Here is an 11,898-nt window from a genome sequence, read left to right on the forward strand (position 1 = left end):
GGCACGAAATCCAAGCAGGTTAAAAGGTGCTGCACGCATGGTGGCACAGTGGTTAGCATTGCTGCCTACGGCGCTGAGGACCCGGGTTCGAATCCCGGCCCTGGGTCACTGTCCGTGTGGAGTTTGCACATTCTCCCCGTGTCTGCGTGGGTTTCGCCCCCACAACCCAAAGATGTGCAGGTTAGGTGGATTGGCCACGCTAAATTGTCCCTTAATTGGAAAAAATAATTGGGTAATCTAAATTTATTTTTAAAATAGGTGCTGCACCACCTTAGAATCTCTGCAGCAGCATTTCAACAACGGTGACCATTCATGTCCGAAGAGAAAGACCATCACCCGACCAACTGTAGGAGGATCAGAGCCAGGAACAGACCTGACCAAGGGCTGAACATTGAGGTAATGAAATGGAATGAAAATCGCTTATTGTCACGAGTAGGCTTCAATGAAGTTACTGTGAAAAGCCCCTAGTCGCCAGAATCCAGCACAGCTAGTACAGGAATTGAACCGTGCTGCTGGCCTGCCTTGGTCTGCTTTAAAAGCCAGCAATTTAGCCCAGTGTGCTAAACCAGCCCCTACTACAAGATTAGAGATACAGATAAAGGCCAATATCTGTCTGGTACTTGCTAGTCACTCTGGAGTTAAGTTAAGGTCTTGTGTGTACTAGCTTTGTAGTTTGACTTAAGTGTGTGTGTGTGTGTGTGATCGACTAGCAGTAACAATTGCGTGTGTGAAATAAAGTGTTTTTATTGTACCAAACAAACTTGTGGTCATTTATTTATCGTATACAGGTTAAAGACACACCGTGGTGTAGGCACAACAATCCTGTTCAAACTGGAGTTGGGTTTTGCAATTCCCGCATCCGTTCGATCACCTACTTCTACCTCCTCCACACTGCCCATCTCAAGTCATCACGTCAGCTCACCCGTGGCTAAAACTCTCGTCTCGTGCCCTTGTCAAGTGTCTGCCACTGCACGTTGGGTAGCATCCTCGATTCTACATCAGAAAGCTGCGAGTTCAATCCCCTCTCCAGAGGCTTGGGCACATTATCAAGGCCGGGGGTGACAATCTTTCTGACCTAATTGGCCCTTTTTTTTTTAAGTAACTGCATAAAATAAAAACCAATTGGGAGCCTCAAGATGAAAATTCAGCATTTCCAAACCAAATACTTGGTTAATTGCCAAGTGTGCTTGGCATAAATGCATAAATTTGTGTATGCATTAAATAAAATACATGCACTGAATATATGCATCAATAGGAAAGAAATTAACATAGACCTAACTCTGAATTATCATGTTTTTTGACTTTCTTTTTCACTATAATTTTGACAGTAAAGTCACCTTTAAAACAAATTTTAACTTAGGGAAGAATTAACACAACCGTTGCAGCTATTCATGATTACAAAAAAATCTTCTGTCAGAACATTCAAGATAATCATTATCTCAGCTATATGGGAAATGATAATGTATGCAGCCAGTGGGCAGCACGGTGGCACAGTGGTTAGCATTGCTGCCTATGGCGCTGAGAACCCGGGTTCAAATTCCGGCCCTGGGTCGCTGTTTGTTTGGAGTTTGCACGTTCTCCCCGTGTTGGCGTGGGTTTCACCCCCACAACCCAAAGATGTGCAGGGTAGGTGGATTGGCCATGTTAAATTGCCCCTTAATTGGAAAAAATAATTGGGTACTCTAAATTTATTTTTTAAAATGTACGCAGCCAGACCTGTTCCTCGAATCAGAGGCATTGCGGAGAATCGATTCCGACGCCGACCACCACAACTGTGCTTTAATTTGCCTTAGCTCCAATTCATGATTTGCCTCTGTAAACCTCCCCAACACCACCCCCCTACAGCTTAAATGCCTCATCATAACACTCAGATTTACCAAACATTTGTCGATATCTCTTGTGCGATTACCCCATGTTATTCGGTGCCAACAAAAATTCAACTACACATAAAACCATGGCAGAATCCCGTCATGCTGTAAAGTATCAGAACTTCATAACTGGGTGAGGGAGCTAGCTTCATAGGAACGCTACCCTCCAACGTTAGGAAGACTAGGCAAGGGAGGAGAGTCCTGCTGGATCTACCGATAGAATCAGGTAAAACCCAACAGATCTGGCACCCTCTGTGGAGAGAGAAACAGAGTTAACATTCGAGTTGGTGTGACTCTACTACAGGGCCTGGTGCAGTGTAGAGCTGATGAAGGAGCAATGTGCCTTGGGCAAAGAGATAGATTGGGGCTATGAAATAAAGACAGGAAAAAGAAGCATGGCATTTGTCCAGACAGGCTCAGTGGCTCTCCACAGTTAAAAATAAGGCTAAAAATTTAAAGAGAGGAAATGAATGAGCAGAAATGCAAGAATGAATGCAAGAGCAGAGAAAGGCAGCAGTAAATTGGGAGTTGTTGCGTGTGAATCACTGAGTTTGGCACTAGCTTAGAGTCGAGACGGGAGATGGCTGAATGGCCAGAATTCGGGGTCACAGTCCCAAAATAAAGTGTTGGACGCTTAAGAATGAGATGAGGATACATTTCTTCATTCAAAGGCTTTTGGGCCTTTGGAATTCTTTATACTACAGAGAGTTGTGGATGTTCAGCTATTGAGCATATTCACGACAGAGGTCGATAATGATTTTGATATTAAGGTGAAGTCGTCATAGCCCCAGATGACCATAGGCTGCTTTCTCCTTTGAGGGGGAAGATTTAACCTGTGGGTCACCACACCTCAGGTGAGGGGCAAGGTTGAGAAGGCTGGGCCTTCATGAATAACGTGAGAAGGTGGAGTTGAGGTAGGAGATCAGCCATGAAGCAATTGAATAACAGAAAATGCTCAAAGTGCCGAATGGCCTATTCCTTATTTTATCACTGCCTGTACAATAATACCATTAAAAAAAAAAATAAGTTTAGCCTACCCAATTAATTATTTTTCCAATGAAGGGGCAATTTTAGTGTGGCCAATCCACCTAACCAGCACATATTTGGGTTGTGGGGGTGAAACCCATGCAGACATGGTGAGAATGTGCAAACTCCACACGGACAGTGACCCAGGGCTGAGATCGAACCCGGGTCTTCAGCACCGTAGGCAGCAGTGCTAACCATTGTGTTGCCGTGCCACCCTGCAATGACACCATTATTGACTGTGCATTTAATAGATATGGCAAAATGAAAGACCATTTTATACACTCCATTATCCACACCATCTCCATTACCACCCAACAAACATTGCAACACGACTGACCATTTGCTGAAAAAATCTGACCATTCCTTTTTTAAAAATAAATTTAGAATACCCAATTCATTTTTTTCCAATGAAGGGGCGATTTAGCGTGGCCAATCCACCTACTCTGCACATCTTTGGGTTGTGGGGGCGAAGCCCACGCAAACACGGGGAGAATGAGCAAACTCCACACGGACAGTGACCCAGAGCCGGGATCGAACCTGGGACCTCGGCGCCATGAGGCAGCAATGCTAACCACTGCGCCACAGTGCTGCCGTATCATCTGACCATTCCTGAGTGTGTACATAACAGATACAGGACCATTCCTGAGTGCATACATAAGATACAGGATCGTTCCTGCGTGCGTACATAACAGATACAGGACCATTCCTGAGTGCATACATAACACATACAGGACCATTCCTGAGTGCATACATAACACATACAGGACCATTCCTGAGTGCATACATAACACATACAGGACTATTCCTGAGTGCGTACATAACTGATACAGGACCGTTCCTGAGTGCATACATAACACATACAGGACCATTCCGGAGTGCATACATAACAGATGCAGGACCATTCCCGACTTTGTACATAACAGATACAGGACCATTCCCGACTGGGTATATAACAGATATAGGACAATTTGTTCTTGACTGTGTATAAAACAGATACAGGACTGTTCCTGCTTGTGTATATAAGATACAGGGCCGTTCCTGCCTATGTATATAACAGATACAGGACCATTCCGGAGTGCATACATTTTTTTTAAAATTTAGAATACCCAATTAATTTTTTCAAATTAAGGGGAAATTTAGCGTGTTCAATCCACCTATCCTGCACATCTTTGGGTTGTGGGGGCGAAACCCACACAAACACGGGGAGAATGTGCAAACTCCACACAGACAGTGACCCAGAGCCGGGATCGAACCTGGGACCTCAGCGCCGTGAGACTGCAGTGCTAACCACTGTGCCACCGTGCTGCCCCCGGAGTGCATACATAACAGGCGCAGGACCATTCCCAACTGTGTATACAACAGATACAGGACCGTTCCTGACTCTATATACAACAGATACATGACTGTTCCTCACTGTGTACATAACACAAACAGGACCGTTCCTGACTGTGTATATAAGATACAGGAATGTTCCTGACTGTGTATGTAACAGATACAGACAGGACCGTTCCCGACTGTGTATATAACAGATACAGAACCGTTCCTAACTGTGTATATCAGATACAGGACCGTTCCAGACTGTGTATATAACAGATACAGAACCATTCTTAACTGTGTATATCAGATACAGGACCATTCCCAACTGTGTATGTAACAGATTCGGGACCGTTCCTGACTGTATATAACACAAACAGGACCGTTTCTGATTGTATATAACACAAACAGGACCATTCCTGACTGAATATAACACAAACAGGACCGTTCCTGACTGTATATAACACAAACAGGACCGTTCCTGACTGTATATAACACAAACAGGACCGTTCCTGACTGTATATAACACAAACAGGACCGTTCCTGACTGTGTATATAACAGATACGGACAGGTCCATTCCCAACTGTATATAGGAAATGAAAATCGCTTATTGTCACGAGTAGGCTTCAATGAAGTTACTGTGAAAAGCCCCTAGTCGCCACATTCCGGCACTTGTTCGGGGAGGCTGGTACGGGAATCGAACCGTGCTGCTGGCCTGCTTGGTCAGCTTTAAAAGCCAGCGATTTAGCCAAGTGAGCTAAACCAGCCCCTATAACACAAACAGGACCGTTCCTGACTGTGTATATAACAGATACAGAACCATTCCCGACTGTGTATATAACAGATACAGAACCATTCCCGACTGTGTATATAACAGATACAGAACCATTCCCGACTGTGTATATAACAGATACAGAACCATTCCCGACTGTGTATATAACAGATACAGAACCGTTCCCGACTGTGTATATAACAGATACAGAACCGTTCCCGACTGTGTATATAACAGATACAGAACCGTTCCCGACTGTGTATATAACAGATACAGAACCGTTCCCGACTGTGTATATAACAGATACAGAACTGTTCCCGACTGTGTATATAACAGATACAGAACCATTCCCGACTGTGTATATAACAGATACAGAACCGTTCCCGACTGTGTATGTCAGATACAGGACCGTTCCTGACTGTGTATATAACAGATACAGAACCGTTCCCGACTGTGTATGTCAGATACAGGACCGTTCCTGACTGTGTATATAACAGATACAGAACCATTCCCGACTGTGTATATAACAGATACAGAACCATTCCCGACTGTGTATATAACAGATACAGGACCGTTCCTGACTGTGTATATAACAGATACAGAACCGTTCCCGACTGTGTATATAACAGATACAGGACCGTTCCGGACTGTGTATATAACAGATGCAGGACCGTTCCTGACTGTGTATATAACAGATACAGAACCGTTCCCGACTGTGTATATAACAGATACAGGACCGTTCCGGACTGTGTATATAACAGATACAGAACCATTCCCGATTGTGTATATAACAGATACAGAACCATTCCCGACTGAGTATATAACAGATACAGAACCGTTCCCGACTGTGTATATAACAGATACAGAACCATTCCCGACTGTGTATATAACAGATACAGAACCGTTCCCGACTGTGTATATAACAGATACAGAACCGTTCCCGACTGTGTATATAACAGATACAGAACCGTTCCCGACTGTGTATATAACAGATACAGAACCGTTCCCGACTGTGTATATAACAGATACAGAACCATTCCCGACTGTGTATATAACAGATACAGAACCGTTCCCGATTGTGTATGTCAGATACAGGACCGTTCCTGACTGTGTATATAACAGATACAGAACCGTTCCCGACTGTGTATGTCAGATACAGGACCGTTCCTAACTGTGTATATAACAGATACAGAACCATTCCCGACTGTGTATGTCAGATACAGGACCATTCCTTTTTTTTTAAATTATTTTTTTTTTATAAATTTAGATTACCCAATTATTTTTTCCAATGAAGGGGCTTTTTAGCGTGGCCAATCCACCTACTCTGCACATTTTTGGGTTGTGGGGGCGAAACCCACGCAGACACGGGGAAAATGTGCAAACTCCACACGGACAGTGACCCAGAGCCGGGATCGAACCTGGGACCTCAGCGCCGTGAGGCGGTTGTGCTAACCACTAGGCCACCATGCTGCCCTACAGGACCATTCCTGACTGTATATAACAGGTACAGGACCGTTCCTGACTGTGTATATAACAGGTACAGGACCGTTCCTGACTGTATATAACAGATACAGAACCGTTCCCGACTGTGTATATCAGATACAGGACCGTTCCTGATTGTGTATATCAGATACAGGACCGTTCCTGATTGTGTATATAACAGATACAGAACCGTTCCTAACTGTGTATATCAGATACAGGACCGTTCCTGACTGTGTCTATAACAGATACAGGACCGTTCCCGACTGTGTATATCAAATACAGAACCGTTCCTAACTGTGTATATCAGATACAGGACCATTCCTGACTGTGTCTATAACAGATACAGGACCGTTCCCGACTGTGTATATCAAATACAGAACCGTTCCTAACTGTGTATATCAGATACAGGACCATTCCTGACTGTGTCTATAACAGATACAGGACGGTTCCTGACTGTGTCTATAACAGATACAGGACGGTTCCTGACTGTGTGTCTAACAGATACAGGACCGTTCCCGACTGTGTATATCAGATACAGGACCGTTCCTGACTGTGTCTATAACAGACACAGGACGGTTCCTGACTGTGTATAACAGATACAGGACCGTTCCTGACTGTGTCTATAACAGATACAGGACGGTTCCTGACTGTGTATAACAGATACAGGACCGTTCCTTACTGTGTATATAATAGATAAAGAACCGTTCCTAACTGTGTATATCAGATACAGGACCGTTCCTGACTGTGTCTATAACAGATACAGGACGGTTCCTGACTGTGTCTATAACAGATACAGGACGGTAACTGACTGTGTCTATAACAGATACAGGACCGTTCCTGACTGTGTCTATAACAGATACAGGACGGTAACCGACTGTGTCTATAACAGATACAGGACGGTAACTGACTGTGTATATCAGATACAGGACCGTTCCTGACTGTGTCTATAACAGATACAGGACGGTTCCTGACTGTGTCTATAACAGATACAGGGCGGTTCCTGACTGTGTCTATAACAGATACAGGACGGTTCCTGACTGTGTGTATAACAGATACAGGACGGTTCCTGACTGTGTGTCTAACAGATACAGGACCGTTCCCGACTGTGTATATCAGATACAGGACCGTTCCTGACTGTGTCTATAACAGACACAGGACGGTTCCTGGCTGTGTATAACAGATACAGGACCGTTCCTGACTGTGTCTATAACAGATACAGGACGGTTCCTGACTGTGTATAACAGATACAGGACCGTTCCTTACTGTGTATATAATAGATAAAGAACCGTTCCTAACTGTGTATATCAGATACAGGACCGTTCCTGACTGTGTCTATAACAGATACAGGACGGTTTCTGACTGTGTCTATAACAGATACAGGACGGTAACTGACTGTGTCTATAACAGATACAGGACCGTTCCTGACTGTGTCTATAACAGATACAGGACGGTTCCTGACTGTGTCTATAACAGATACAGGACGGTAACTGACTGTGTCTATAACAGATACAGGACGGTTCCTGACTGTGTCTATAACAGATACAGGACGGTTCCTGACTGTGTCTATAACAGATACAGGGCGGTTCCTGACTGTGTCTATAACAGATACAGGACGGTTCCTGACTGTGTCTATAACAGATACAGGACGGTAACTGACGGTGTCTATAACAGATACAGGACGGTAACTGACTGTGTATATCAGATACAGGACGGTTCCTGACTGTGTCTGTAACAGATACAGGACGGTAACTGACTGTGTATATCAGATACAGGACCGTTCCTGACTGTGTCTATAACAGATACAGGACGGTTCCTGACTGTGTCTATAACAGATACAGGACGGTTCCTGACTGTGTGTATAACAGATACAGGACCGTTCCTTACTGTGTATATAATAGATAAAGAACTGTTCCTAACTGTGTATAACAGATACAGGACGGTTCCCGACTGTGTATAACACAGATAGAGAGCACTGTTAAGAACAGTCATGCAATTACATTTGGAAGAAATGTTTAATGTACGAGGCAAGAAAAGGCAATCACAAGACCAAAGCAAGGTCAAGATCGACTGTTACAGTCAACAATGGAACGGTGCAGAATAAACAAATATGTCTGTTCGTGCGTTTTAAACAGGCAAATACAGGAAAAACAATCCCGACCAGAGAATTCTGCTCGATTCACCTTCAAATTCATTTTCTCAGGAAGAGATTGAAATCAAACTGCAAACGGCGGCACCTTTTATTGTTTGGATCTGCACTCTACATCTTTTTGTTTTTTTACAAAACACAAGGATTATAAACCGGTCCTCGGAAAGGCAACATCAGCTAAAATGCACGGCCCCATCTGTCACATCGCCAAAGGACAGGAAAGGACAATGACCACGTTTGAAATCGACACACAGCAAGTCCCCAACGCCTCGCAGCAAAGTAGCGCCCCAGAGCAACATGTGAAAAGACCAATTTCTCTCTATTTTAAATCAACTATCTTTCAGGCATCTTTGAAAAAAACGTGGGGTGGGGGCTCCTGGCTGTAAACTCGCTGGAGAACATGTATTTTTGGAGGGTAAAGTTTACAATCTTTACCCTCCACCCCCCACTCACCCCCACACGCCTTTCCCATTCGAATGGAACAAAGACCCAGCAGCTTAACAAAGTGAAGCAGAAACTTTTACTCACCCTGGAAAGAGCCAGAAATTCCCACCATCTCCAAACGATCTCACTTGAGTTGAGGCGGGGGAGGGGGGGGGGGCGAGCAAAAAAAGTTTCGGGAGCGAGAGAGTGACGGAGGGTTCCCACCCCCAGCTGCAGGAGTTTAAAAAAAATAAAAGTCCGCTTCTCCCTGGCGGTGATTGAGCAAGTCCCTGTGTGTGTTTGTGTGGAGGAGCTCCTGTACAAGTCCCTCTGTGTGTGTGTGTGTGTGGAGGAGCCCCTGTACAAGTCCCTGTGTGTGTGTGTGTGTGTGGAGGAGCCCCTGTACAAGTCCCTGTGTGTGTGTGTGTGTGTGGAGGCGCTCCTGCACAAGTCCCTGTGTGTGTGTGTGGAGGAGCTCCTGTACAAGTCCCTGTGTGTGTGTGTGGAGGAGCCCCTGTACAAGTCCCTGTGTGTGTGTGTGTGTGTGGAGGAGCTCCTGTACAAGTCCCTGTGTGTGTGTGTGTGTGGAGGAGCTCCTGTACAAGTCCCTCTGTGTGTGTGTGTGTGTGGAGGAGCTCCTGTACAAGTCCCTGTGTGTGTGTGTGGAGGAGCTCCTGTACAAGTCCCTGTGTGTGTGTGTGTGTGTGTGTGGAGGAGCTCCTGTACAAGTCCCTGTGTGTGTGTGTGGAGGAGCTCCTGTACAAGTCCCTCTGTGTGTGTCTGTGTGTGTGGAGGAGCTCCTGTACAAGTCCCTGTGTGTGTGTGTGTGTGTGTGGAGGAGCTCCTGTACAAGTCCCTGTGTGTGTGTGTGTGTGTGTGGAGGAGCTCCTGTACAAGTCCCTGTGTGTGTGTGTGTGGAGGAGCCCCTGTACAAGTCCCTGTGTGTGTGTGTGTAGGAGCCCCTGTACAAGTCCCTGTGTGTGTGTGTGGAGGAGCCCCTGTACAAGTCCCTGTGTGTGTGTGTGGAGGAGCTCCTGTACAAGTCCCTGTGTGTGTGTGTGTGGAGGAGCTCCTGTACACGTCCCTGTGTCTGTGTGTGTGGAGGAGCTCCTGTACAAGTCCCTCTGTGTGTGTCTGTGTGTGTGGAGGAGCCCCTGTACAAGTCCCTCTGTGTGTGTGTGTGTGGAGGAGCCCCTGTACAAGTCCCTGTGTCTGTGTGTGTGGAGGAGCCCCTGTACAAGTCCCTCTGTGTGTCTGTGTCTGTGGAGGAGCTCCTGTACAAGTCCCTGTGTGTGTGGAGGAGCTCCTGTACAAGTCCTTGTGTGTGTGTGTGGAGGAGCCCCTGTACAAGTCCCTGTGTGTGTGGAGGAGCTCCTGTACAAGTCCCTCTGTGTGTGGAGGAGCTCCTGTACAAGTCCTTGTGTGTGTGTGTGGAGGAGCCCCTGTACAAGTCCCTGTGTGTGTGGAGGAGCTCCTGTACAAGTCCCTCTGTGTGTGGAGGAGCTCCTGTACAAGTCCCTCTGTGTGTGGAGGAGCTCCTGTACAAGTCCTTGTGTGTGTGTGTGGAGGAGCCCCTGTACAAGTCCCTGTGTCTGTGTGTGTGGAGGAGCTCCTGTACAAGTCCCTGTCTGTGTGTCTGTGTGTGTGTGTGTGACTAGAGGAGCTCCTGTCTGTCTGTGTGTGTGACTAGAGGAGCTCCTGTCTGTCTGTCTGTGTCTGTGTGTGTGACTAGAGGAACTCCTGTCTGTGTGTCTGTGTCTGTGTGTGTGACTAGAGGTACTCCTGCCTGTCTGTCTGTGTCTGCGTGTATGTGTGACTAGAGGAACTCCTGTCTGTCTGTCTGTGTCTGTGTGTGTGACTAGAGGAACTCCTGTCTGTGTGTGTGTCTGCGTGTGTGTGTGACTAGAGGAGCTCCTGTCTGTCTGTCTGTGTCTGTGTGTCTCTGTGTGTCTGTGTGTGTGTGACTAGAGGAGCTCCTGTCTGTCTGTGTGTGTGTGTGTGTGTGACTAGAGGAGCTCCTGTCTGTGTGTCTGTGTCTGTGTGTGTGACTAGAGGAGCTCCTGTCTGTGTGTCTGTGTCTGTGTGTGTGACTAGAGGTGCTCCTGTCTGTCTGTCTGTGTGTGTGACTAGAGGAACTCCTGTCTGTGTGTGTGACTAGAGGAGCTCCTGTCTGTGTGTCTGTATCTGTGTGTGTGACTAGAGGTGCTGCTGTCTGTGTGTCTGTGTCTGTGTGTGTGACTAGAGGAGCTCCTGTCTGTCTGTCTGTGTCTGTGTGTGTGACTAGAGGAGCTCCTGTCAGTGTGTTTGTGTGTCGGTATGTCTGTCTGTGACTGTGTGTCTCTGTGTGTCTGCGTGTGTGACTAGAGGAGCTCCTGTCTGTGTGTCTGTGTCTGTGTGTGTGACTAGAGGAACTCCTGTCTGTCTGTCTGTGTCTGTGTGTGTGACTAGAGGAGCTCCTGTCTGTCTGTCTGTGTCTGTGTGTGTGACTAGAGGAACTCCTGTCTGTCTGTCTGTGTCTGTGTGTGTGACTAGAGGAGCTCCTGTCTGTGTGTCTGTGTCTGTGTGTGTGACTAGAAGAGCTCCTGTCTGTCTGTCTGTGTCTGTGTGTGTGACTAGAGGAGCTTCTGTCTGTGTCTGTGTGTGTGACTAAAGGAGCTCCTGTCTGTGTGTCTGTGTCTGTGACTAGAGGAACTCCTGCATGTGTGTGTGACTAGTGGAGTTCTTGTCTGTCTGTCTGTGTGTGTGTGTGTGTGAGACTAGAGGAGCTCCTGTCTGTGTGTCTGTGTCTGTGTGTGTGACTAGAGGAACTCCTGTTTGTGTGTGTGACTAGTGGAGTTCCTGTCTGTCTGTCTGTGTCTGTGTGTGT

General features: G+C 46.3%; 1 protein-coding gene across 2 annotated transcripts in view; it reads right to left on the minus strand.

Annotated features, from left to right (window-relative positions):
* LOC119969688 (protein CBFA2T2-like) overlaps window positions 1–9,203 on the minus strand; it is a 162,087-nt gene extending 152,884 nt beyond the window's left edge. For both annotated transcript variants that reach the window (XM_038803674.1, XM_038803671.1), the window contains exon 1: window positions 9,138–9,203. In XM_038803674.1, the coding sequence (XP_038659602.1) occupies window positions 9,138–9,165 (28 nt within the window). In that variant the 5' untranslated portion in view covers window positions 9,166–9,203. The remainder of the gene's footprint in view (window positions 1–9,137) is intronic.
* Window positions 9,204–11,898: the final 2,695 nt, after the last annotated feature.

The sequence above is a fragment of the Scyliorhinus canicula genome, chromosome 7 (genome assembly GCF_902713615.1).
Source record: "Scyliorhinus canicula chromosome 7, sScyCan1.1, whole genome shotgun sequence".
In the NCBI taxonomy this organism is placed as follows: Eukaryota; Metazoa; Chordata; class Chondrichthyes; order Carcharhiniformes; family Scyliorhinidae; genus Scyliorhinus; species Scyliorhinus canicula.